The sequence below is a fragment of the Pimephales promelas genome, chromosome 6 (genome assembly GCF_988280905.1).
Source record: "Pimephales promelas chromosome 6, fPimPro1.hap1.1, whole genome shotgun sequence".
In the NCBI taxonomy this organism is placed as follows: Eukaryota; Metazoa; Chordata; class Actinopteri; order Cypriniformes; family Leuciscidae; genus Pimephales; species Pimephales promelas.
In genome coordinates this window covers 40793890-40820912 of record NC_142774.1, presented here as the reverse complement: position 1 = coordinate 40820912, position 27023 = coordinate 40793890, and the positions used below count along the sequence as shown (strand labels likewise).

General features: G+C 38.5%; 2 protein-coding genes across 2 annotated transcripts; both read left to right on the top strand.

Annotated features, from left to right (window-relative positions):
* The first annotated feature begins 318 nt into the window (after nucleotides 1-318).
* On the top strand, nucleotides 319-6990 carry LOC120460490 (sodium/potassium-transporting ATPase subunit alpha-1). Its single transcript, XM_039648262.2, has 22 exons — nucleotides 319-413; nucleotides 653-766; nucleotides 1010-1069; nucleotides 2097-2300; nucleotides 2556-2669; nucleotides 2761-2895; nucleotides 2968-3085; nucleotides 3157-3425; nucleotides 3553-3861; nucleotides 3977-4111; nucleotides 4194-4386; nucleotides 4484-4659; nucleotides 4741-4877; nucleotides 4981-5131; nucleotides 5214-5382; nucleotides 5468-5622; nucleotides 5700-5823; nucleotides 5938-6083; nucleotides 6203-6333; nucleotides 6465-6566; nucleotides 6664-6755; nucleotides 6863-6990. The coding sequence occupies exons 1-22, from the start codon at nucleotides 402-404 to the stop codon at nucleotides 6889-6891; spliced, it is 3075 nt and encodes a 1024-aa protein (XP_039504196.2). The 5' UTR covers nucleotides 319-401; the 3' UTR covers nucleotides 6892-6990.
* Nucleotides 6991-11988: 4998 nt separating this feature from the next.
* On the top strand, nucleotides 11989-24697 carry LOC120460489 (sodium/potassium-transporting ATPase subunit alpha-1). Its single transcript, XM_039648261.2, has 23 exons — nucleotides 11989-12113; nucleotides 15149-15299; nucleotides 15457-15570; nucleotides 15760-15819; nucleotides 16110-16313; nucleotides 16504-16617; nucleotides 16700-16834; nucleotides 16928-17045; nucleotides 17122-17390; nucleotides 21012-21320; nucleotides 21440-21574; nucleotides 21657-21849; nucleotides 21947-22122; nucleotides 22204-22340; nucleotides 22448-22598; nucleotides 22677-22845; nucleotides 23144-23298; nucleotides 23383-23506; nucleotides 23590-23735; nucleotides 23829-23959; nucleotides 24101-24202; nucleotides 24302-24393; nucleotides 24558-24697. The coding sequence occupies exons 2-23, from the start codon at nucleotides 15288-15290 to the stop codon at nucleotides 24584-24586; spliced, it is 3075 nt and encodes a 1024-aa protein (XP_039504195.2). The 5' UTR covers nucleotides 11989-12113; nucleotides 15149-15287; the 3' UTR covers nucleotides 24587-24697.
* The last annotated feature ends 2326 nt before the right edge of the window (nucleotides 24698-27023 follow it).

The window sequence follows — 27023 nt, the reverse complement described above, 5'->3', positions numbered from 1 at the left end:
TCATTCAAAATAGCTTGAGAAATTATAGTGATAATTCTGCTAATAATAAAGTTTTGTTTATATATATGCATACAACTGTTAAACAACATTAAATACATTGCTCTTGGCAAGTTAATAGTTCTACAGTTCTACCAAAATAAAAATGAAAAATTCATAGACCAGTCTTTCTCATGGGTGTCACCTGTCAGGATGAAGGTTAAATGAATGAAAGGTTAAAATAAAAGGTTAAGGATGACAGGTGCTAAACCCCTCCCGAAATTTCCCAGATCTCCTCCCCAAAACATAGGTGAGTTGGCATAATATAAATTTTGTAAACTTTGCTTGGTCACTCAGGCACTTGTGTCTCCAGAGAGGCTTCTGGAATACAAAGCACCAGATTTTGGGTTGAATTAATTAGGAAAATGGGGCTTGGTGTGAGTTGACTATGGTTATCTTGATTATATCTTCTGAAACTACCAGCATATGTTGCGTTTGGGATGCTGGTGAGCTGGTTGGTCCCAAACGGGAAGCTTAATTAGCATCCCTGGTCAACAAGCTTCACCAGAAAGATCATGCCGGTTGATCAGCGTTACGGCAAACCAGCATAGAAATTCATGCTGGTGTATGCTGGTCCTTTCAGCATCGATTCTTAATGTGTTTTTATGTTTTATAGACGGGGAACGATGACTACAAATTGACAGCAACCTCTGAGGATGAAATCAAAAAGCACAAAAAGGTGAAACGAAAGAAGAGGGATGTGGACGAACTGAAGAAAGAAGTGGAACTGGTGAGGAATTCATATATATAAAACACATTAATATGTTATCTAGGACATAGAGGCAAAATACAAACTAATGTTATTATGATCTGAAACTATAACCACCCAGACTACTTTCTCAGCTACACTCACAAAACGACATTATTTTATTATTTTCTGCATGAATTATTATGCTGGGATGCTTTTTTATTGATTTTGTGGAGAACTGAGATGCAAGCGTTTTTTTTCTTTCTTTTTTTTTCTCTTCTGCAGGACGACCACAAGCTGACATTGGATGAGCTTTCACTCAAGTACGGCACTGACTTGAACAAGGTGAGCACAGGTTTACTGAGACTTCAATTGAAATTTGATGTATTACTGCGTTTTGTGTTACTCTATATTTATACATTTTGCCTTCTTATTATTTAATATATAAATACATTTATATTTAAATAAAAAATGGTAATGAATGTTTTATGTTAAGCTTAAAGGAGTAGTTCAGTTTAAAAAAAACAACTTTTGCTGATAATTTACTCACCCACATGTCATCCAAAATATCCATGTCATTCATTCTTCAGTCGTAAAGAAATAAGTGATAAAGAAATTCTCCATATAATGGACTTCAATGGGAACCAAACGGTTCAAGGTCCAAAAGACGGTTTCAGTGCAAACTACAAACTCTTCAAAGGGCTTTAAACGATTCCAGACGATGAATAAGGGTCTTATCAAGCGAAACGATCGCTCATTTAATTAATAAATAACAAAGCTTAAGTTTTATAAGCTCAAATACTCGCCTTGCTCTGTTCTGTGATGGGCGTTCGTGACTCTCCTGTTCGAACTCGTTTATCAAAATGAACAAATCTTTTTTTGTGTCATTTGGTTCATTCAACGAACGAGTTTCATTTCAAAAAGATTCAAAAGATTTGTTCATTTTTTTCATCGTCTGGTGTCATTTAAAGCCCTTTGAACAGTTTGCACTGAAAGTATCTTTTGGACCTTGAACTGTTTGGTTCTCATTGAAGTCCATTATATGGAGAAAAATCCTGGAATGTTTTCATCAAAAACCTTAATTTCTTTTCGACTGAAGAAAGAAAGACATGGACATCTTGGATGACATGGGGGTGAGTAAATCAGCAAAAGTTTTTTTTTTTTTAAAGTGAACTACTCCTTTAAGATGCATTAACTTAAAAACCCTTACCCGTAATAAATAAATAAATAAATAAAAATAGTAGCCTTGAAGTGCATAGAAACCTGTGTATGTTTAATTTCAAGTAGCCTTCAGTTGATAATTGAAATTTTTATTTTTTTTTTTATTTCTGTATTTTTTTTTTAACCATTCAATGTCCATGCCCTATGGTAGGGATTGTCGTCTTCTCGTGCAAGGGAGATCTTAGTGCGTGATGGGCCGAATTCCCTGACCCCACCTCCCACGACTCCAGAATGGGTCAAGTTCTGCACACAGCTCTTCGGTGGTTTCCAAACACTGCTGTGGCTTGGTGCATTTCTTTGTTTCACTGCATACGGAATCCAGGCTGCCTCTTCTGAAGAACCAGCAAACGACAATGTATGAGAGAAAAAAAATGTTTGCATTATGTAGTTTCATGTAAATACATTTACATTTATGCATGTAGTTGACGCTTGTATCCAAAGCGACTTACAAGGAATACATTTTTTTATTGGTCCATGATTCTCTGGGATTCGAACCAATGACCTTGGCGTTGCTAGTGCCATGCTCTAGTGTTTCACCTACAGAAATGTTTAAGTAATTCAGTAATTGTTTAAGTAATGCCTTTCTAAAAACCTAACTGTGGTTTTGCAGCTGTACCTGGGACTTGTACTTGCTTTTGTTGTCATAGTCAACGGATGGTTCTCATACTACCAAGAATCCAAGAGCTCAAAGATCATGGAATCTTTTAGGAACCTTGTTCCTCAGGTACTGAAATTGTGTCTTACAAAACATTGCATGTTCAAATGTAGTTTTCCCATGTCACAAAAGTAATCATTGCTCTGTTCTGGTAACGTAGCAAGCTCTAGTTATGCGTGATGGAGAGAAAAAGATCATCAGTGCAGAGGACGTAGTCGCTGGAGATCTCGTGGAGGTCAAAGGTGGAGACCGAATCCCAGCTGATCTTCGCATCATCTCTTCACAAGGATGCAAGGTAAGACCTGAATGTCAAATGCGATATATCCCATCAGTACCTTTTAATGAAACTTCCCCTCTACTGTTCCAGGTGGACAACTCTTCCCTCACTGGAGAATCTGAGCCCCAGAGTCGTACTCCTGACTTCTCCCATGAAAACCCTCTGGAGACAAGAAACATTGCATTTTTCTCTACCAACTGTGTTGAAGGTACATGGAAAGTTTCTGTAGAATACAATTGCATTTTACAGACTAAACAACTGAACATTGTGAAACCCTAGGTACAGCCAAAGGGATTGTCATCAACACCGGTGATCATACCGTCATGGGTCGGATAGCATCACTTGCCTCCAGCCTGGATGGTGGAAAAACACCTATTGCTAAAGAGATCGAGCACTTCATCCACATTATCTCTGGTGTGGCTGTTTTCCTGGGCATGACCTTCCTAATCCTCTCCCTGATTCTTGGATATGGTTGGTTGGAAGCTGTTGTTTTCCTGATTGGAATTATTGTCGCGAATGTCCCCGAAGGTCTTCCTGCCACTGTAACTGTAAGTCAGGGTGTTTCTTTAGTTATGCTTCTTGTTTAGTCAACTGTATCTACTATTCAAGACATTCAATCCAGGTTGTGTTTTAGTATGTCTGTGACTTTATGGATGTTTGCGTTTCCTCATATAGGTGTGTCTAACTCTGACCGCCAAACGAATGGCAAAGAAGAACTGCCTGGTGAAGAATCTGGAAGCCGTGGAGACTCTTGGCTCGACCTCCACCATCTGCTCTGACAAGACGGGAACTTTGACCCAGAACCGAATGACCGTCGCTCACATGTGGTTTGACAACCAGATTCATGAAGCAGACACCACAGAGAACCAGAGTGGAGCCTCGTTTGACCGAAGATCTGCTACTTGGTCTGCCCTTGCTCGTGTCGCCGGCTTGTGCAACCGTGCCGTCTTCCGTGCTGAACAAAGCCATCTCCCAATCCTTAAGGTGTGCTATCTATATGAGCAACATGAATATATGCAAAGCTCGCAACTTATTCAATTCCAAATGCCAATATAACTGTTACTGTGAGTGAAAACTTGTTCAATTAAACCTTTTGTAGCGAGAAACAGCTGGTGATGCCTCTGAGTCTGCCTTGTTGAAGTGTATTGAGCTGTGCTGTGGTTCAGTCATTGAAATGAGAGACAAGTACACAAAGATTGCGGAAATCCCTTTCAACTCCACCAATAAGTATCAGGTATTTTTGTTGATGTATCTTTAGAGGTGATGATGCAGATTTGACTGGTCATTCTAACAGTACCTCAATCTGCTTTTTCTAGCTCTCAATCCACAAGAATCCCAATTCCTCAGAGTCTAAGCACCTGCTGGTGATGAAGGGAGCGCCTGAGAGAATCTTGGATCGATGCTCCACCATTTTGATTCAAGGAAAAGAGCAGCCTTTGGACGATGAAATGAAAGATTCATTCCAAAATGCTTATGTTGAACTCGGAGGTCTTGGAGAAAGAGTTCTGGGTAAAGCCACCATATGAAGTTCTATGATTGCAGAAGAATATGCACACATAAAATAGAGAATTACAGCATCTATGAATAATTGTGTTCTCCTTCACAGGTTTCTGCCACTTTAGCCTCCCCGATGACCAGTTTCCTGAAGGTTTTGCATTTGATTCTGAAGAAGTGAACTTCCCAACTGAGAACCTGTGTTTTGTTGGCCTCATGTCCATGATTGATCCTCCTCGTGCCGCTGTACCAGATGCTGTGTCCAAATGTCGCAGTGCTGGAATCAAGGTGTTGGCCTCATTTAAGATACACTGTTTGAGTCCACTTTGAATATTGCATTTGACGACAATGCTGAATCTTTTATTACAGGTTATTATGGTTACTGGTGACCATCCAATTACAGCTAAAGCTATTGCAAAGGGTGTAGGCATCATCTCTGAAGGCAACGAGACTGTGGAAGACATTGCTGCTCGTTTGAATATCCCTCTTGAAGAGGTTAACCCAAGGTAATCCAAACATCCCAGCCACCAAAAACAAAGCAATGTTTTCAGGTTAAAAAATATTACTGGAATTGCTCTTGATGTCTGCTAATACAAAGTGTGCCTCTAGGGATGCTAAGGCCTGTGTTGTCCATGGTGGAGAATTGAAGAATATGAGTGAAGAAAAGCTGGATGAGATTCTCTATTATCATACAGAAATTGTGTTTGCCAGAACTTCTCCTCAACAAAAGCTGATCATTGTTGAAGGTTGTCAGCGACAGGTACCGTCATCTAATCAATCCTATTGATTCTAGATGAGTTTACCCAGCAGGGACCATTTAAATGCATATTTTCTCTAATCAGGGTGCCATTGTAGCCGTGACCGGTGATGGTGTCAATGATTCTCCAGCTCTGAAGAAGGCTGACATTGGTATAGCTATGGGTATTGCTGGATCTGACGTATCCAAACAGGCTGCTGACATGATCCTTCTGGACGACAACTTTGCCTCAATTGTCACTGGAGTAGAAGAAGGTATGACGTTTTTGGAAACTTAATTGATTAAGTATTTATGAACGTTACTTTGAGACTTATTTTTCAAACATGTATTCCACTTTAGGCCGTCTGATCTTTGACAACTTGAAGAAGTCCATTGCCTACACCCTGACTAGTAAGATCCCGGAGATGTCGCCCTTCCTCTTGTTTGTCCTTGTGGGTATTCCTCTACCTTTGGGCACCGTCACCATTCTCTGCATTGACCTGGGCACTGACCTGGTAAGAAAAAGTATTATTAGTGTAGAGAACTTAAAATTATGCAGTCTATTTTGAATTTGTTTTAATTATCGTCACAGATTCCCGCTATCTCATTGGCATATGAAAATGCAGAAAATGACATCATGAAGAGACAACCCAGAAACGCTAAAACAGATAGGCTAGTGAACGTGAGGCTAATCAGTATGGCCTATGGTCAAATCGGTAAGAGCATTCTTACCAAAACTGAGAGGTCTGGATGTTTTGAACATGACAATGATTAAAAATCTGTAATATGGGCAATTCATTAATTTTATTGTCATTGCTTTCCTTTTTAAGGTATGATCCAAGCAGCTGCAGGGTTCTTTACCTACATTGTGGTTATGGGTGAGAATGGATTCTGGCCCAGTTATCTACCAGGACTTCGAGTTGGCTGGGAAGACAGATCTATCACTGACCTGGAAGATAGTTATGGTCAGCAATGGGTAAGCATCAAAGTTCTAGCAAAACCTGATAAATGTGAAACAAAAATTTTTGCAATTTGAAAAATCAAACGTACCTTTAAACATTCCTTTATTCTTGTGTGTTTTGTTGTCTGATGCAGACCTACGAGGCCAGAAAGATTATCGAGTCCACATGCCACACGGCATTCTTCATCAGTATTGTGGTGGTGCAGTGGGGTGACTTGATCATTGTAAAGACCAGAAGAAATTCCATTGTACAGCAAGGAATGAAGTATGTAAACAAACGGGATGCAAACAAGTTTCAAAGAAGCCATAAAATATTGGTGGATTGTTTGTTCAGTTCCAGCTCAGGGCTGGTCACCTCTAAAGCCTTATCATAATTGGTTATTTTTTCTTTCCTAGAAACAAAGTCCTCATCTTTGCTTTTTTTGAGGAAGCTGCTATGGCAGCTTTCTTGTCCTACTGCCCAGGCATGGACGTTGCTGTCAGAATGTATCCTTTAAGGTAAGCGGACTTTGAAAAGAATATTAATGGCATGTCTGAAATTGGAAATATCAGTATAATGGACACAAAAAATAAAATCTTGTGTTCTTTTATTCAGACCATTGTGGTGGTTCACTGCATTCCCATACTCACTTATCATCTTCATCTATGATGAAGTTAGAAAATACATCCTACGACAGAATCCAGGAGGTAATATAAGATTTTTCCTTCAGATGTTGGCAGACTTCATTAACCTCAACAGAGTTTGTTGTATACTACTATATTGAGGCTCTAATATCTGTGCTATTGTGTTTCAGGCTGGGTGGAACAAGAAACATACTACTAAAACATGACGTTCTATTGCAAACTCATGTTAGGAGACATTAATGCTCAAAATAATACAAAATCTGGTCATTTTCAGCAAATAAATGTTAAATAACATGGAGCTGAATTTGTGTGTTGCGTTTTATTAAACTGAAAAGAGCGAGATAGAAATAGTGAACATGCACAGAAGGTTATAGTGCAAAAAAGAAAAGAAAAATAAATGACAAATTGTGCAGAACATCAAATATTTAAAACAATCACACACGCATATATATATATATATATATATATATATATATATATTTTTTTTTTAGTTGATTTGTACGAATGATGAGATGCAATAGGAGAGATAGGATATCATAAATTAAAATCCATAATCCTGAGGTGCACCACAATGGTGCAGTTACATAATCTACCAGCAGGGGTCTGTTGCTATTCAAGGTCTATTTCAATCACACCAAACCTGACCAACAGTTAACATTTAAATTAATATGCCACAAATGAAAAATGTGTATGTCTATAATTGTCTTTTTAATGCAGAAAAGGTTCACATGTTGATTCTCATGCACAGCCGAGAGAAAACGTGACGCATGAACAACAGCAAAGTTTAATGCGAGACACTATTTATTGCTAAGCACCTTACTGTGTTCAGTTTACACGTATCAGACCGTTTATATATCAGTCTGTACTTGCATTATCTGGGAACTGAACCTATGACCTCTAATACTGAGAACTCAGGCTATCATGCGGCATTGTGAGCGATGTTTATACATATCAGTGAAACCAGCAGAACATGCTTAACATCAGTCAAACATTCCATTATAAAACATTAATTCCACAAAAGTGTGCCATGATGTCATCCTGCGGTGTGTTATACTACTAAACTTTTGTAGGAAGTAATGTTGGCATGTGGGCTGTGAGGCTCTGTTGACTGACAAAACAGAACATCGTTTACAAAACAAGAAGGTCCAATCAAAATTAGTGTGTAATTGTCCCCATTTATCAGATTTATTACAATTTAGTCACTCATCACTAACCTTTAAAATGGACAAACGGCCAAAAGTCATAAAAATAAGAGCATCTCATTTTTAACGTAAAAGTCTTTCATAAATACAGACAAAAGAAATACTCAAAACATATAAGTGTATACAAAATAAGAGCATGCATTTACATAGGAGGGATAGTACTTTAAATTTTAGCAAATTGATATAACAAAATATGAGTGAGACGTGATGATTAAAGATTAAATTAATGTTAAAGATAGATGACACCTGCCAAACTCCTCCCAAATTTTCCCTAATCCTGCCCTTAAAATAGGTTAAGCTGACAGGGTAGACATCTGTGAGCCTATTTTGGACACACAAGGATTTGCATCTCACAGTGGCCGACAGGTTTCCTATCCAAAGCACCACATTTAAATTGAAATGAGGAAGTGTAGGTGGACTCTGGCTGTCTTCCCTGGAGTTTTTTTATTTTTATTTTCTTACCATTTGATGTTTTATTTGTTGTGTAGATTTTCTGCAATTGCCTCTATTTTTTTAAGGGGTCAGGTAAGGTTACAGTTTTATGTATTGGTAAAGTTTCACTTTTGTCATTAGGGGTCAAAAGGAGGCATATGCTTTCATAGGAATCACTGAATCATGTGATCTGTATCATGTTATACAAAGCAGACATGACAGTAATGAAAGTTGATTCTGTAAGTATTGTGCCTGTAATAAGTGTTTTGTAAATTTCTTTGGATAAAAGTTAAGTGTAGGTGTGTATAAAAGTGTATAATAGATTAGGCTATTTTATACTGTGTTAAATTACATTTCATTTAAAGCTGCCGAGTATGATTTCTGCACCACTAGTGGCAACCGAACTGCAAAAAATAATGCCAAACAGAATTGCATTGTTCAGCAAAATCCTGCATCAACACACATGCCACTGGTTGAGCCAAAGTCACAGAGAAGAAAAAAAAAACTATTTATTTTTAATGCCACTAGTGGAGCAGAGCCGGTTCAATACATTTATTAAATTTCATAAATCAATTTATTTTATCTTAAAAGTATGAAAATTAGTTGCAAGTCTAAATGTCCAGCTCCTGAGACCTCTCAAATCTGACACACATGGAAAGTATTGAATAATGCTTTGTGTAATGTTTGTGTAAAAATAAAGACTCAACAATACTTGCTTGTGGTTCAGGCTGCGTGTTTTCTTGACTGAGCGCTCGAGGAAGCTGGTGGAAAAATCGTGAACGGGGAGAAACTGCTGATGAGATGTGGCCAATCCATGATTATAAGGGAGATCTTTTCTTTCCCTTGATTAACAGGACAGTAGACGAATATAGAATAAACCGGTGGTTGAAGAAGCATTCTGTATCTCCACAAATGGCAAGAGGATTATAGGTACACAACACCCTGCAAACATCATCCTGTACTCTGGAAGGATAATAGTTGTTCTAGCTGTAAAACAAGACAAAGATAAATTAATATTTTGGGGGTTTTTTTTTCACAAACAAAAAATTGCTAATGTTAGTATGCTAACAAAAAAGTGCTAATGTAGTATCATGTAAAAGGAATATATATATATATATATATATTTTTTTTTTTTGGTTAGCCTACCTATGCACTGTTGAAACACTTTATTCACAGTTTATGTATTTCAATGAGAAACCGCCTCATTAGCTCTTCATTTTATGTGAGATTACATAATTAAAGCACATTTTGTTTAGGGGTAAACACATTTTTTTTAAATGTTCCCCAATCCCCACCATCGATGAAAATTTTCATCCCCACCAATGATGGGTATTTCCGGATTTCCGTGTTTTTCCTGTTATATGGTAGGGGGCGCTATGAGACATCTTCTGAAAGAATACAGAATCTCCGGATCAAAACACAGGTGAACAACAAGCAGAAAGGCCTACGTATGTAAAATAACGTGTTCCTCAACATTAAATAGCTTATAAATCAAAACTGCCTAATGTTACTGAATGAAATTTAGATCCAGGACGAGCTACAGGACTGTGAAGCTTTGGGAGTGTTGATGAACTCGATCTACTTTATCTGTGTTTTGATCATCATTCTGAATTTGATCTGGACATAGTCTTTGATAGATTATGTTTTGCTCAAAATTGTGCTTTAAAAAAAACTTTCTTTAAAAAACATTTACATTTATGCATTTGGCAGACGCTTTTATCCAAAGCGACTTGCATTGCATTTCAAGGTACACATCTACATTCTTATCAGTTCATGGCGTGGCACCAAACGCAGGAGGGGAAAGAGTTAATGGAGGTAAGTGTATTTGATTTCAGTTATTGACAGATGAATAAAAAACCCAGAACATTACCAACTTTAAAATAACCTTAAACTGGCATATAAGTAAAAAGAATGCATGACACTAAGAGTTAAACACAAGCATTTGTAGGCTAAATGATGTTTTATGTAGTGTCAAACAAATCTTAGACTACATTCTGGACATGCTAATTTGAATAATTTCATGACTTTGCTGGTAACACAAGTTAATTCTCAAACAAGCTAATTCATTTATCTGAATCTCATGTTACCTGGATGTCACATATGACATTACAAATATAGGACCTAACAAGTTTTACAGCTTTCACACATAACATTCTTCAGTATTATATATTTAAACAAGCTAATCACTTAGCTTAGCAGTTCATTTCTTACCTCAGAAACTGTGCAATTTCTTTCCTTTTTAGTCAGCCAATCAATAGATTCCGTTCCACTACCTTCTCTGACATATATAATTTAACACAGCATATTATATGAGGCGACTATTTAAAGCAATAGCGAAACTGATCGCCAGTGAGACCGTCCCTCAGTCTGACCGTTAACATTTAAACTGAGTGAGCGCGCCAAATGGGAGAGTGAAAGGCTGCTAACATGCTAACAACAATATTGTTAACATGAATAATTAACTTATATTTTAAAACTACAATGAGTTTTGGCAGCAGTTAAACAATTAAATAAATAAAAAAAGCTAATTTGCATAAATTAATAATATGTGTTTCTCTCTGGGTCCCCAGCTTTTTTTCTTCAAGTAAATAATATAGCGCTATAGTTCAGAATAAATATAAAGGATGCATATATGGGTCAAATTATAAATTTTATCTCCTCTCCTCATTGCTTTTACACACAACACTTGTATTCTGCGAAATAAAAACAAAATGCCAAAAAATTATTTGCTATTTATTAGGTTTCACACTAATAGTCAGCACCCATTCAGCTCTCTCAAAATCAAAATGAATCCTCTTTACTATCTTAATCACATTCCTGGTCTTATTGGGAATAATCATCAGTGCATTAGGACTTTCTCACAAGTACAGAATAGTACAAGTAATCTATGTATTCATCACCAAAGCAGGAAGCTATAGATAAATGATGATGCCTCAACATTTGTGGTTGTGACCTTAAAATGAAAAATGGGTATTTCCCAACCACATCATACACTAAAAAATGCTGGGTTGTTTCCACACATGTTTGAGTGAAATATGGGCAAACCCAATGTATTTTAAAAATTTGAACCAATGATTGGGTTTGACCATATTTGACCCAAACATGGGTTGAAAAAACATGGGTGATGGATGGAATGATAGACAAGCTTTCTCTTTTATGCCTTACTTTTTTATATTTAAAACCTTAATCCAAACAAAAGTTGTTTATGAATACAACTTGTTCGATAAAGTCGACTCTTTGCAAAATTTGATAATGCATTATGCCTCTGCATTGCTTTTGGCCTCGTCTTATTTCCTTTCTATTTTGGATATATTTGTTTCCTGAAAACATGACTCACATACCACATGAACTTCTCTCTTCTTCTGCTTTAAATATTTAAATATCACTAAAGTTTCAGAATGTGTATCAAATCGTTGTTGAGTTCAATCCGATCCTTTTCGTGGTTGCAGCAAATACTGTATATGCTTTAATCAGTAGCGTACCGTGGGGTCTCAGTCAGGGCCTTCAGTAACAATCAGCCTAACGATCAACAAAATACTCAGCCTCAACAAAATAAGCATATTATTTCAGGAAATATAATCGTAAAAATGAAAAATATATATATTTTATAAATTAATTAAATATTATATTATATTGAAATATATTATATTATATTTTGACAGGGCCAGCAGAGAAGGCAGCCCACCACTGGCTTTAATGTTCAAGGTCCTTTCAGCTGGAGTCACTCAAGTTGTCCTTCTGATTCGGTTGATTGAGTCTCTTATCAGATGCAGTTGGAAATGATTAAGTAAGTAGTAAATGTAAAAAGATATTTCTGGTAATATATTTGAGATGATATATCAGATTACGTGCCCCTAAACCAACTGTGATCACACATGTCAGTTGGCTGGCTCTTCCTGTCTTACTATAGTGGGCGGTTCTTCGCCAGCATAAGCTGCAGTATGAAACAAGCCTTTTGTGGTTTAGTCAACAAACACTTGAGTAAATTGGCCTTCTGTTCTTGAGGCACCTGCTTCGCCATCAGGCAGCAAGTTTGTTGGACATTATGTCCTGTGTTGGACTTTTCCCAGTAACCTGATATGCAGATAGACTGCTTCTTATATAGGAAGGCAAAAGTCTCTTTCTGACTAAAAACAGTGTGTTTGCAGCAGATTAAAGGCTGTTTGTGATGAATGTGGATGCACCACTGGAGCAAAAGAGCCTAAGGAACACAAGATGTCACTTGAAGTGCATGTGCCATTAATAGATCATTTGACCTGCTAAGGTTCCTATCATTTATTCACTCCCAGCATTTGAAAAAAAAATTCCTCCAATATAAAAAATCTGCCCTTTGCTTTGCCTTGAGGAAAGGTTCAAGAAAACAAGTTCAAGCTGTCCTCAGTGTTAAGGTTAAAGGGATACTCCACTTTTAGTTAAACTCCCTCAATGTACCATTTTCGAATCCATTCAGCCGATTTTCTGATATTTAGAACAATATCAGTAACCAGACAGTTTCTCGTGCCATTGATTTCCATAGTAGGAAAAAATATATACTATGGAAGTCAATGGGACCAGAAACTGTCTGGTTACTGATATTCTTCTAAATATCAGTAAATCGGCTGAATGGATTCGAAAATGGTAAAACCCAACTGTTTAACTCTGAGGGAGTTGTAAAATGAGCCTATTTCCCAAAAAAAGTGGAGTATCCCTTTAAATGATGGATCACTGATCTTATAGGTAAATCGCCATATTTAGCAACCAACCACACTCCTTAAAATAAGTGGGTTTTCCCAGCGATGCCATAGATAATCCATTTTTGGTTCCCCATCCCCAAATAAAGGTCAGTGATCTGTTCTTAAAAGAACCATTTTATCCCTGGAAATGTTCTGTGGTCAATGGTTTGAGAGTTGGTGCACATACTGTATATCCCAACAGTAAGCATGGTTTGACTCATGCTTTGGATTTTTGATGTCTTGCCGTCTAAAATACATTCTCTGGATAAAGAAAAAGTTATCAAGAGTTGAATAACCAGTTTTAAGAAAAGCTTTTTGTCATTCAAGAAAGACATGTGCATTGTTCAAACAGATGGATTGTACATTGATCTTGAGAGACATTTGCAATAAAACAGAATGCATCTTAAAGTTAGTAGCACATATAGTGTAAATAGTGTGTCTGAAGAGGTTTGGATCATTTTCTTTGACATGATCTTTTTCTCCTTGGTTAATCTGGAAGTCATAATAACTAAAGTTAAACTTAAGTTGTTATTTTGGCTTGAGCAAGCCAAGACCTGAAGCTTATTTGCTCCCACTCATAGTAAAATAATGGGAGTGTATGTGTGTGGGGTATTTGAGATAATGGTTGGGAAGGTTTATTTATGTTACAGCTTGTCCTATCCAGGTCATAATACACTGATAGAAATGCAAAATGGTGGTTCCGGTACCCTCAGATGTGTGATGCTGCTGGTAAAACGTGTGTGGATGTTTAAAGCAGTTTGAAGGACATGAGGGCCATTTTGCATTGAGAACATTTCAATATATTTTTGACCTAAATCCATTTGAAAAGTTATTCCTCCAATCCTACCTAACCAAATCCATGAGAACAAAAATGAAAGAAAATACTCATAGTAATACAAGATGTAGCCTACAGGTGTGAACTTTGTTATTAGCCTCAACAAAGAGTGTTTTCATTCTGAAGCAAATATGTCTGTTTCCCAAGAAGAAAGTTGCATTGTAAATGACAGTGATTACTTCCATTTCATAACAACATTTACTAATAAATAGCCTATTTTAAAAATTTAGCAATTAAATGAAGCTGAATTTGCTTTTTGTCTCTGAAATTCTTACAAACAGTAAATCGAGGTTTGTGAAAACAGTAACCCAAACCATTTTAGCTATGCACAAAAGTATGGTTACAAGACTTTAGATAAGATAATAAAAGATATAAGATTGTAATATTTATATAAAAGCATGTTGGCAATGTGATGAATAGGTCTACTGTACTAGCAATACATGAAACCAGTTGAAAATAAAAACGGTGTTCTGACATTCACTAAATATTATCATTTAGTTCAAGAAATCTGAATAAATACCACAATTAAAATGCATATCATTAAAAAGTAAATCAGAGGGAACAACAATGCCCTCCACAAATTTATGCATGACGATCATATTCTGACATTTAGCGATTATATGTTATTTTTGTTTTGGCTTTTCATCAGAAAAGTCTTTCCTTTTTTGTTTGTTAGAAATGAATGAAAACTCAAGAGAGAAATTGTCCCATTTGTAGGCTATTCAGATGCAAAGTGATGTTTGCAGCACCCTCAGATGTGTGATGTGGACTAAACTTTAAGGGACTGTGAAGGACATGGAGGCTGTGATAGTCTATTGACTGACAACATTTAGCAAACCTTTTTAACATTAACATTGACAAGGTCCTATAGTCATAGTCTGAAATCGAACATGTAATGGTTCTGAACCTTTACAGAAGCAGTTTGATTCATCGGATATTGTTGGCGACAGAACACAATTTTCAAAGTCATTATTTACTTGGTGGTTCAAAAGTGGTTCAAAGTGATAAATACAAGGTAACGTTCAATTATAACCATAGAAATATGTCATAAAAAGCAAAATGCTGATATCTAAACAAATAAGGGCATGTATTAATGTGAAAAGCAAGTTCTTTATCTCAAGTTATTATTAACAAGCCATAGATCTATTGATAAGATAATAGTTAATAGACCAGTCCTTTACCCGGTTGTCATAGAAATGACCTACCTGTATAAATGAAGGTTAAGTAATGTTAAAACTAAATGACACCTGAACAACTCCTCCTTAATTTTCCCAGAACACCTCCCCATTTAACAGGTGAGATGGCAGGGTATAAATATGTGAACCTGGTTTGGACACACAGGGACTTCTGTCTCCAACGGCCTCCAAGACAGGGGTACTAACCATTGGATTTTAGGTGGACATCAAGAAGAAAAATGGGGCTCGGGGTAAGTGGACTAAAGCTATACACTGCTGGATGCATCGCTTCATTTGTTTCATTTTACGGTCCAATTCTGCATGTTTTCCATTTATTCAAGTATATTTTAGGGGGGATCTGGTAATATGTAGGTGTTATATGTGTATATATTGTTTTGTGCTTGACAGATGGGGAATGATAAGTACAAATTGGCAGCAACTTCAGAAGATGGAGTCAAAAAGCCCAAAAGAGGCAAAAAGAGCAAAAAGGACATGGAGGAACTTAAGAAAGAAGTTGAACTGGTATGAAATTATTTACAATTTTATTTCATTAAACACACAAATCTTTTAAAGTCCCATATTACCCTTGCTTTAAAAACATTTAACCTGAAAACGAAATTGTATATTATAATCCTTTCAAAAACATTCAAGATTTTACCAGTGTAGTTTACCAGGTAACTTGAGTTTTCCAACATCTTTACTCTTCTGCAGGAAGACCACAAGTTGACATTCGAAGAGCTTAATCGAAAATACGGCACTGATCTCTCAAAGGTGAGTAAATGTTTAGTGACACTTTTGGGGGGAAATATTAATGCATTATTCTATAATTATTCACATATTTCTATGTTGAGTCATTTATGTGAATATTTTTATGGAGAATTGCTTACCTTTAGTTAAAAAGAGGAACTGCTAACTTGGCTAGAACTTTTTTTAGCAATATCATTCAAAAAAATGTTTCAATAAAAAGTAATGGATCTGTAGGCATCTGCATGTAATTTTATTATTTGTGAGCATCTGTTTTCTACATGCCTTTAATAGCAAATTTTCATACCTTGTGGCAGGGTTTGTCCGTTTTTCGAGCTAAAGAAATCTTAGCACGCGATGGACCAAATGCCTTGACTCCACCCGTTACGACTCCAGAATGGGTCAAATTCTGCCGACAGCTCTTCGGTGGTTTCCAAACTCTGCTGTGGATTGGTTCCTTTCTTTGCTTCTTTGCTTATACGATCCAGGCTGCCTCTTCTGAAGAACCGGCAAATGACAATGTACGAGGAAAAAAAAGTTTTGTTTTAATGGCATAAATAGTTAATGTTATAATAGTTAAAGATCTGAGCTAATAGCCACTGTACCATTGAGCATGAGGTTTCTCCAGTCGGGATTATCTTCCTAAAAAGTATGCTGTAAACTTTGGATAAAAGAATATGATTAATGACTGTTTACATTGTTTTTTTGCAGCTGTATCTGGGACTTGTTCTTGCTTTTGTTGTCACAATCAATGGATGCTTCTCATACTATCAAGAGGCTAAGAGCTCAAGGATTATGGATTCCTTTAAGAACCTCGTTCCTCAAGTATAAAAACAAAATTAATTTTACCTCAAAAATAGCTTTCACAATTGACAAAGTATAGTTATGTTCATTTATTGTCATGTAGCACGCCCTGGTTATACGTGATGGAGAGAAAAAGATAATCAATGCTGAGGAAGTAGTTGTTGGCGATCTTGTGGAGGTCAAAAGTGGAGACCGTATTCCAGCTGATATTCGTGTTGTCTCTTCACAAGGATGCAAGGTAAGAACAAGAATTTTATGGCAGAAATAGTACTTCAGTAAATGAATTTTCATGAAACTTGCTTTTCTCTTCCCCTCTTGCTTTTCTTTCCAGGTGGACAACTCCTCCCTCACTGGAGAATCTGAGCCCCAGAGTCGTACTCCTGACTTTTCTAGTGAAAACCCTCTGGAGACAAGAAACATTGCGTTTTTCTCTACTAACTGTGTTGAAGGTACGAAGTACAAGCGGGCGTGGACAAAATCAATGCTATAAATGCAATAATGCTTAAATATGACCATATTCAATAGGTACTGCCAGAGGGATTGTCATCAACACCGGTGACCGCACCGTCATGGGTCGTATCGCCTCTCTTGCCTCCAGCCTGGAAGGTGGACAGACACCAATTGCTAAAGAGATCGAGCACTTCATCCACATCATCACTGGTGTAGCTGTTTTCTTGGGCGTGACCTTCCTAATCCTTTCCCTGATCCTTGGCTACAATTGGTTGGAAGGGGTCATTTTCCTGATTGGAATCATTGTCGCTAATGTGCCTGAAGGTCTCCCTGCCACTGTCACTGTAAGTTTGCACCTTCGGACCTTTTTTCAGGCAGTGCGTTCTCGAGACACCAGGCACTGCTTTGTGCAGATGGGAGCGTGTTAAAGAGCTTTTCTGTTAGAACGGTGTCGTGCTAGCGGGCACTTGGCAACTCTAGTCACTTTCTTCACTGATTTACACTTTTGTTGTTGAATGTGTTCTCATCAGCGCCCCCTACAGCTGTGCGGCGTATATTTCCAACACTGTCATAAAAACACTCACTTGCGGCGCCATCCTCCCGCTGCTCATGTGCTTCTGTCATTATCGGAGCCGGCCAACTCTATTGCTTGGAGCTGTGTCTACCGAGTGGGTAATGCATCATACACAGTATCATAGAATCAAGTCGAATTGCCATAAAGCAGTTCGTGTTTCTCGCCCGTTCTCTCTTCTCACGAGACTTCTATTTCTACCAGAAAGACTCGGGAGAATAAATACTCTAACAATAAATACATTTATTGATAGCCCAGCAAGCAATAAAGTTCTTTGGCGTAGGCCCCATCCAAGTTCTTTGGCATAGACCCCGTCCAAGTTCTTTGGCGTAGGCCTCGTCCAAGTTCTTTGGCGTAGGCCCCGTCCAAGTTCTTTGGCGTAGGCCTCGTCCAAGTTCTTTGGCGTAGGCCCCGTCCAAGTTCTTTGGCGTAGGCCCCGTCCAAGTTCTTTGGCGTAGGCCTCGTCCAAGTTCTTTGGCGTAGGCCCCGTCCAAGTTCTTTGGCGTAGGCCCCGTCCAAGTTCTTTGGCGTAGGCCTCGTCCAAGTTCTTTGGCGTAGGCCCCGTCCAAGTTCTTTGGCGTAGGCCCCGTCCAAGTTCTTTGGCGTAGGCCTCGTCCAAGTTCTTTGGCGTAGGCCCCGTCCAAGTTCTTTGGCGTAGGCCCCGTCCAAGTTCTTTGGCGTAGGCCCCGTCCAAGTTCTTTGGCGTAGGCCTCATCCAAGTTCTTTGGCGTAGGCCCCGTCCAAGTTCTTTGGCGTAGGCCCCGTCCAAGTTCTTTGGCGTAGGCCCCGTCCAAGTTCTTTGGCGTAGGCCTCGTCCAAGTTCTTTGGCGTAGGCCCCGTCCAAGTTCTTTGGCGTAGGCCCCGTCCATAGCTCGCAATCCGAAGGTCCGGACTCTGCATTTCCTGCCTGAAGACAAAGGCAGGGGCGCAGCCGACCCCCTGGAAGGTATAGGAAGGGACCATCCTGGTGGTGGTGGTGAGGATGGAGGTCAATAAAAGCGTCAGCATCTGCGAACTCAAACATGTGTAACTACCGGTCTTTTATACCGCAAGTATTAGACACAATTGGATAGGTGAGAAGGTAATTAGTGACGCAACGATTGAGTCTTCCTGTTATAATCGGAGTCGGCCAACTCTATTGCTTGGAGCTGTGTCTACCGAGTGGGTAATACATCATACACAGTATCATAGAATCAAGTCGAATTGCCATAAAGCAGTTTGGGTTTCTCGCCCGTTCTCTCTTCTCACGAGACTTCTATTTCTACCAGAAAGACTCGGGAGAATAAATACTGTAACAATAAATACATTTATTGATAGCCCAGCAAGCAATAAAGTTCTTTGGCGTAGGCCCCATCCAAGTTCTTTGGCGTAGGCCCCGTCCATAGCTCGCAATCCGAGGGTCCGGACTCTGCATTTCCTACCTGAAAACGAAGGCAGGGGCGCAGCCGACCCCCTGGAAGGTATAGGTGGTGGTGGGAAGGATGGAAGGGAAGGAACCATCTTGGAGGTGGTGGTGAGGATGGAGGTCAATAAAAGCGTCAGCATCTGCGAACTCAAACATGTGTAACTACCGGTCTTTTATACAGCAAGTATTAGACACGATTGGATAGATGAGAAGGTAATTAGTGACGCAATGATTGAGTCTTCCTGGCAGAACTTAACGCTAAAGCTTCCATTTCCAACTTACCGGGACATTAGTCCTCATGTTGCAAGGTTGGTTTTCCGCCTGGGAACGCTGGGGGGAGCGGGGAAAGCCACCATTCTCTCCAGAACAGGTTATTGAACCATTCAAATTATTTCTAAACGGTTTTATTAAGTTGAAATAGTTGCCAAGTGCCCCATTAAAGAGCCCCTATCATAGCATTTGAAATGTTCCTATTTTTGTTTTAGGAGTTCCCAAAAACAGTTTAACATGCATGCAAGGATAAAAAACACTTTATTTGTCTTATAATATGCATTTATTTTTAACTGATTTGCTCACTGACTCCCAAATGATTCGTACAATGACTCATTTTTCCAAACCACTCCTTTGCGTGACGCTAATCGGCGGTGATTGGTCAGATGACAGACCCAGTCAGTTATTGCAACGCATAAACATATTGATAAAGCACTGCAGTACTACAAGACGCTCTATTCTTTATGACAACTCCGATAACAGCAACAGACATTTCACATATTTAAAAAAAATTGACATTGGAGACCTAGAAGCTGCGCTGAGCGTAACTTACACACACACACACAGATACACGCACGCACACATACTGCCTCGCACCCCGACGCAACAAAACCGTTCAAAACCCATAAAAGCAACAATTGAAGAGTTCAGATGCAAAAGCCTCTAAGTGCCATTTGAAATTTTCTTCTAAAATGATCATTTTTTATCAAGCTTGTATATTTAAGTTCAGTAATTTCATTTAAATGGCAATGAGGATTACCTATTAATTGTCATTTGAGTGAAATTACTGAACTTGAATATACAAGCTTGATAAAAATGGTCATTTTAGAAGAAAATTTTAAATGGCATTTAGAGGCTTTTGCATCTGAACTCTTCAATTATTAATAATACTTACAGGTTGTGATTCGAAGGAGGAAGCTAAACCATATACACTGGGTAAGTAAGTTACTGAGCCCTCCTTCAGGAACAACCGCTTGCGAATCCACATTTGAATTAATTTATGTTTTTGAACGATTCGTAATTAAAATGATGAGAACACAATCGGGCTATACTGTTGTGGTATCATGGCAAATATGAACTCCAACCACCGATTCTTCACATGCTCATCCCTGGTAAATGAAAACAAAGTGGCTGAACTATCTTTGCATTGTAGAACACAGCGTCTTCTCGACATGATGCTATGATGAAGTATTTGAATGTGTAGACTTCAAGTTTACACTCCCGTCTGCGCGAGCAGTAACTGTGCGCGGCCAGTATGTATCTACGTCACTACGAACCAGCAAATGACTCGTTTCAAAAACAGTTCATTTCATAGACTCAAAGTCGACTCTCACTTTTGAAAGACAATAACTTTATAAACGGTGCACTTTCAGATATAAATCTTTGCAGGATGTTTTCTTTCCCTTAGAGCTATATTCCACACCATATGAACAGTCATTTTCAAAAATCCATGATAGGGGCTCTTTAATAACTAATGATCTTCGCAACGGAAGTGAATCAATCAAAACTCTGTGGCTGGAAAATAACTTTATCCTAATGCTGTTGTAAAGCCTAAACAATCTGTTACGGTATTCTCTATTATAACTGTAAAGCTGCTTTGAAACAATACATTCTGTTAAAAGCGTTTTATAAATGAAGGTGACTTGACTAAGTTGGAGGGATATTATGTTTCCATATCATATTTCCTCATATAGGTGTACCATATATTTCCTCATATAGGTGTGTCTAACTCTGACCGCCAAACGAATGGCAAAGAAGAACTGCCTGGTGAAGAATCTGGAAGCCGTGGAGACTCTTGGCTCGACCACCACCATCTGCTCTGACAAGACGGGAACTTTGACCCAGAACCGAATGACCGTCGCTCACATGTGGTTTGACAACCAGATTCATATAGCAGACACCACAGAGAACCAGAGTGGAACCTCATTTGACAAGAGCTCTGCTACTTGGGCCGCCCTTGCTCGTGTCGCTGGCTTGTGCAACCGTGCCGTCTTCCTTGCTGAACAGAACCATCTCCCAGTCCTTAAGGTGTGCTATAATATCTCTATTTTGGAAGTACATTGAGACTGCATTCATAGGCTTGCAACTTTTAGAGCTTCATTAATGAATATGCATTCTTAGTTGTGAACAATAAATATGTTTTGTAGCGAGAAACAGCTGGTGATGCCTCTGAGTCTGCTCTGTTAAAATCTATTGAGCTGTGCTGTGGTTCAGTCACTGAAATGAGAGAGAAGTACACAAAGATTGCGGAAATCCCTTTCAACTCCACCAACAAGTATCAGGTATTTTTGTTGATGTATCTTTAGAGATGATGATGCAGATTTGACTGGTCATCCTAACAGTACCTCAATATGCCTTTTCTAGCTCTCAGTCCACAAGAATCCCAATTCCTCAGAGTCTAAGCACCTGCTGGTAATGAAGGGAGCGCCTGAGAGAATCTTGGATCGATGCTCCACCATTTTGATTCAAGGAAAAGAGCAGCCTTTGGACGATGAAATGAAAGATTCATTCCAAAACGCTTATGTTGAACTCGGAGGTCTTGGAGAAAGAGTTCTGGGTAAAGCCACCTTATGAAGTTCTTTGATTGCAGAAGAATATGCACACATAAAATAGAGAATTACCGCATCTATGAATAAATCTCTTCTCCTTCATAGGCTTCTGCCACTTTAGCCTCCCCGATGACCAGTTTCCTGAAGGTTTTGCATTTGATTCTGAAGAAGTGAACTTCCCAACTGAGAACCTGTGTTTTGTTGGCCTCATGTCCATGATTGATCCTCCTCGTGCCGCTGTACCAGATGCTGTGTCCAAATGTCGCAGTGCTGGAATCAAGGTGTTGCCCTCATTTAAGACACACTGTTTGAGTCCACTTTGAATATTGCATTTGACGACAATGCTGAATCTTTTATTACAGGTTATTATGGTTACTGGTGACCATCCAATTACAGCTAAAGCTATTGCAAGAGGTGTCGGCATCATCTCTGAAGGCAACGAGACTGTGGAAGACATTGCAGCTCGGCTAAAAATTCCTATCGGGGAGGTCAATCCCAGGTGAATTTGTCAAATCTCAGCCCCAAACAACACATCCCTTCCAAAATTCAGCAAACAAAAGTTTTGCATTTGCTCTTGATGTCTGCTAATAGAAAGTGTGCCTCTAGGGATGCTAAGGCCTGTGTGGTCCATGGTGGAGAATTGAAGAATATGAGTGAAGAAAAGCTGGATGAGATCCTCCAACATCATACAGAAATTGTGTTCGCCAGAACTTCTCCTCAACAAAAGCTGATCATTGTTGAAGGTTGTCAGCGACAGGTACCGTCAGAGAGTCTATCCAATCCTAGATGATTTTACCCAGCAGGGACCATTTAAATGCATATTTTCTCTCATCAGGGTGCCATTGTAGCCGTGACCGGTGATGGTGTCAATGATTCTCCAGCTCTGAAGAAGGCTGACATTGGTATAGCTATGGGTATTGCTGGATCTGACGTATCCAAACAGGCTGCTGACATGATCCTTCTGGACGACAACTTTGCCTCAATTGTCACTGGAGTAGAAGAAGGTATGACGTTATACGCTGATTTCGCGCAGCCGCCATTTTGGAAACCAAAGCGAGCCTCTGATGGGAAGTGCAGATAGACAACAATGACTTAGACTTTACACTATTGGATGTTAAACACAACAATACGCCATCAAATTCGTGACTCTCCTATGGTTAAAAGCGACACTTCCGGTTTTCTTCCCACTGGAGCGATTTCAAAATGGCGGCTGTGTGAAATTCGCATATTGGGAACTTAACTAACAGAAGAATTATCAAGGTAACTTTGACACTTTTTTATCTAACATGTCTTCCCCTTCAGGTCGTCTGATCTTTGACAACTTGAAGAAGTCCATTGCCTACACCCTTACTAGTAAGATCCCGGAGATGTCACCCTTCCTCTTTTTTGTCCTTGTCGGTATTCCTCTACCTTTGGGCACCATCACCATTCTCTGCATTGACCTGGGCACTGACATGGTAGGGATAAGATGTCAATTTAGTTATCTTAATGAAGAGAACTGAAATATGCATGTATTCATTTTTACCTATCTATCCCTACAGGTTCCCGCTATCTCATTGGCCTACGAACCTGCTGAAAGCGACATCATGAAGAGACAACCCAGAAACGCTGCAACAGATAGGCTGGTGAATGAGAGGTTAATCAGTATGAGCTATGGTCAAATTGGTAAGAGCATGTCTATTCTGTACTGATTGCCCTTGGTGTTCATTGCTGGATGTTTCTTACATGTCTTCATACTTAATTCATAGGTATGATGCAAGCAGTTGGTGGGTTCTTTACCTACTTCGTAATTCTTGCCGAGAATGGATTTTTGCCCTGGGATCTGGTAGGAATTCGAGTTGGCTGGGAAGACAGATTTCTCAATGACCTGGAAGACAGCTATGGCCAACAATGGGTAGGTGTCACAGCTCTACCAAACCTGACGCGCATGAAACCAACATTTCAATAGAAATACCAATGCTCTGTGTTTTTACCTGTCTTGATTTAGACCTATGAGCGCAGAAAGATTGTGGAGTTCACATGCCACACAGCCTTCTTTACCAGTATTGTGATTGTGCAATGGACTGATTTGCTCATCTGCAAGACCAGAAGGCTTTCCATCCTACAGCAGGGAATGAAGTAAGTACACAATGGCCCAAGACATACATTATTGGCCTGATATCTTTGTTCAGTCTCAGCTCATGGTTACTTATTGTACCTCTAAAAGCCCAGTTTGGCCAAATTATATTTATCCTAACTAGATTTGTTTTTCTTTGAAAGGAACAAAGTCCTCATCTTTGGTCTGTTTGAGGAAACTGCTTTGGCTGCGTTCCTGTCCTACTGTCCAGGCATGGATCTTGCTGTTAGGATGTATCCAATGAAGTAGGTGACATCTGAAACGTTTTCATTTTCACATGACCTTGAAAAAGCCATATTGCCTGATTTTTTTAATTGATAAACCCTGTTTTTGTTTTCATTTAGACCAATGTGGTGGTTCTGTGCCTTCCCGTATTCACTCCTCATTTTCATCTATGATGAAATTAGGAAATACCTTCTTAGGAAGAACCCAGGAGGTAAATTCATTTTCATTATACATCTAATATATCTGTTTCCTAAGCAGAAAATTGCCAAAATTACTTGTTTGCAAATGCAGTAGTTTTTAGTTTGCACGCTTAGTTGTATTTCATTCCTTTTATCGATTTAAGAATAAACTAATATCTGTGCTGTTTTGTTTCAGGCTGGGTGGAACAAGAAACATACTACTAAAAGAAGAGCACTTTATATTGGGAACATGTGCAAAGAGACGTGTCATTTTGAAAATATCAAAATTAATGTCAATTCAAGTTAATAAATGTGTCAATAAATGAGCTGATTTTGTTTTTGTCTTTAACATTTTTTTTATTATATTTACAATATTAGTCTTTGCAATATCAGTCAACATGATTCATTCACATCAAGTGCTTTTCAATTGCATTTGCCTTTTGATCACATAACGCTTTGTATTTCTGTGAAATATAACTTTTTTGTTCATGTGGGATTTCTGAATAGCTGGTTTGTATTTATAAGGAAATAAGGAATAATATATGATTCTGTGGTTTGAAACATTCACAATATATTCTGCAGCACCAAGTCAGAACTCAGACATGAATCTTTAAGCAGCTGTTTTTCTTTACATTTAAGTTGTTAACACGTTTCTAAATAAGAGGCCCTATTTTAAGCACATGGTCTAAAACGTACGAGTGCAGGGCAGGGAGTGTCTGAATCTACTTTTGCTAGTTTAACAACGGGACAAATGGCCGGCGCATGGTCTAAAAGGCTCGTCTTGATTCTCTTTATGAGTAATGGGTGAGTAATGTGCAAACTAATCAGAGTCTCATCTCCAATTCCCTTTAAAGGAGTAGTTCACTTTTAAAATAACTTTTGCTGAAAATTTACTCACCCCCATGTAATCCAAGATGTCCATGTCATTCATTCTTCAGTCGGAAAGAAATTAAGGTTTTTGATGAAAACATTCCAGGATTTTTCGCCATATAATGCACTTTACTGGGTATCAAACAGTTCAAGGTCCAAGTTTTTTAAAAAGTGAACTACTCCTTTAAATGTTAAAATGCCAGTTGTGCTCGCCATGGCGCTACATGACAGCATTTGATGGTGGAAAGACTGAAGGCTTCTCCAGAAAGGAAACAGATCTGCTCATGCTGATGATATTTTTGTATGTACACAATAATATTTTACATTGTAATCATTTTATTTTTAATAGTTGGCAAGTTTGTGTGCTGCCTGTGTACGTGTGTTGTGTACCATCCTATAGGCGCATATTAGCCTAACAAGCTCGTTGAATGACAAAAAAAATATTGGGCCATTGATTTAAGACCAGGTTTCAGTTTGCCAATGGTTCAGTCTAAAATAGCAACGTGCCAACAGTTTCGGAAGTTTTACCTTAAACATATTTAAATATACGGGAAATCGCAATGGAAGACGATTTCGATATATCTTTAGTGAAAAGTAAAACACTTCCGAAATCTCCGTAAACAATGCGTGACGTGGACGCGCGAAAGATCACTTCCGGCGTAACGTTTGGAGACGGTTCAGGGTTCAGTTCATTTGATTCAGCAGTTCGACGGCTGTTAACAAGAGGTAAAAACTATATAAATACTGTTCGTTTTCTCACACAAACAGCTTGTTTCGTGTCTTAGGCCATCAATGTGTAACGTTACTTACATTAAAATCATGTTAAATTTTGACTTCTCTGTGCATGCTCTTTGAGGTGAACCGAAGGAGGACCCCCTTAACGTCCAGTGTATGACTGACAGACAACAACGGTTTGACCAAAAAATGTCAAAATTGAAAATGCTGTGGAAACAAAGACACCTACATCTTCGATGCCCTTGAGGTAAGATTAGATAAAACACACCAAAAATTTATTTTAAAGTGAACCATCCCTTTAAACTGGCTGTTACTACAACCTGAATGTTTTAAAGACAAAATACAAACATAAGGCAGAGATTTATTCACTTTTTACTTAAGCCTAAACCCGTCATCGAGGCACGTTCCTTCATTTAGTTTACTGTATAATACTATCTATGATAAAATATAAGACATCAGTCGAGTTACTTGTTAATAGCTCTTTTTAAGGAAGTAGCCTATCTGTACAGTCTGAACTACCAAAACTGTGCAAATGTTCTTTTTGCAATGCAATGCATCTAATTTTGTACTACTTCTTGTTCAGCCTATATTTCTGGGCTCAAAAAGGCCGCAAACGAACAGAAACATAAAAGTCAACAGAGGCGTGGAGCAACTTGAAAACAACTTTCTGAAAACATTCTGTTCATTAGGGAAATTATAAAAAAGGCTGTTGCCACCATGTCATACATTTCATTATGCTAAATCAATCATCACAACAAAAAAAAAAAAATGATAAAGCTTTGTTTTGTGAGGCTTCACATAAAAAGCAACTTTGATTATTGTAAAAATGTCAATTCTGTCATGCAATGCTAGGGTCCAAACAACACTGGGCCACACTAACTTTCACTGTATGGAAATTAAATGTATTTATTCATGTTCCTGTGTTCCTCGGAAGAAAAGTAATACAGGACTGGAACGACATCAGGGTGATTAAATAACAGAATTTTTATTTTTGGGTTAACTATAACCTAAAAATAATAAAAACTTGTGTTGTAAACAGCAATGAAACACACAACTA

Coding starts and splice junctions, on each gene's coding strand:
- LOC120460490 (XM_039648262.2), top strand. Junction 2,301..2,555: donor AAGAACCAGCAAACGACAAT/GTATGAGAGAAA, acceptor GTGGTTTTGCAG/CTGTACCTGGGACTTGTACT. Junction 6,756..6,862: donor CCTACGACAGAATCCAGGAG/GTAATATAAGAT, acceptor ATTGTGTTTCAG/GCTGGGTGGAACAAGAAACA.
- LOC120460489 (XM_039648261.2), top strand. Junction 16,835..16,927: donor TCTCTTCACAAGGATGCAAG/GTAAGAACAAGA, acceptor TTTTCTTTCCAG/GTGGACAACTCCTCCCTCAC. Junction 22,123..22,203: donor GTCGCAGTGCTGGAATCAAG/GTGTTGCCCTCA, acceptor CTTTTATTACAG/GTTATTATGGTTACTGGTGA.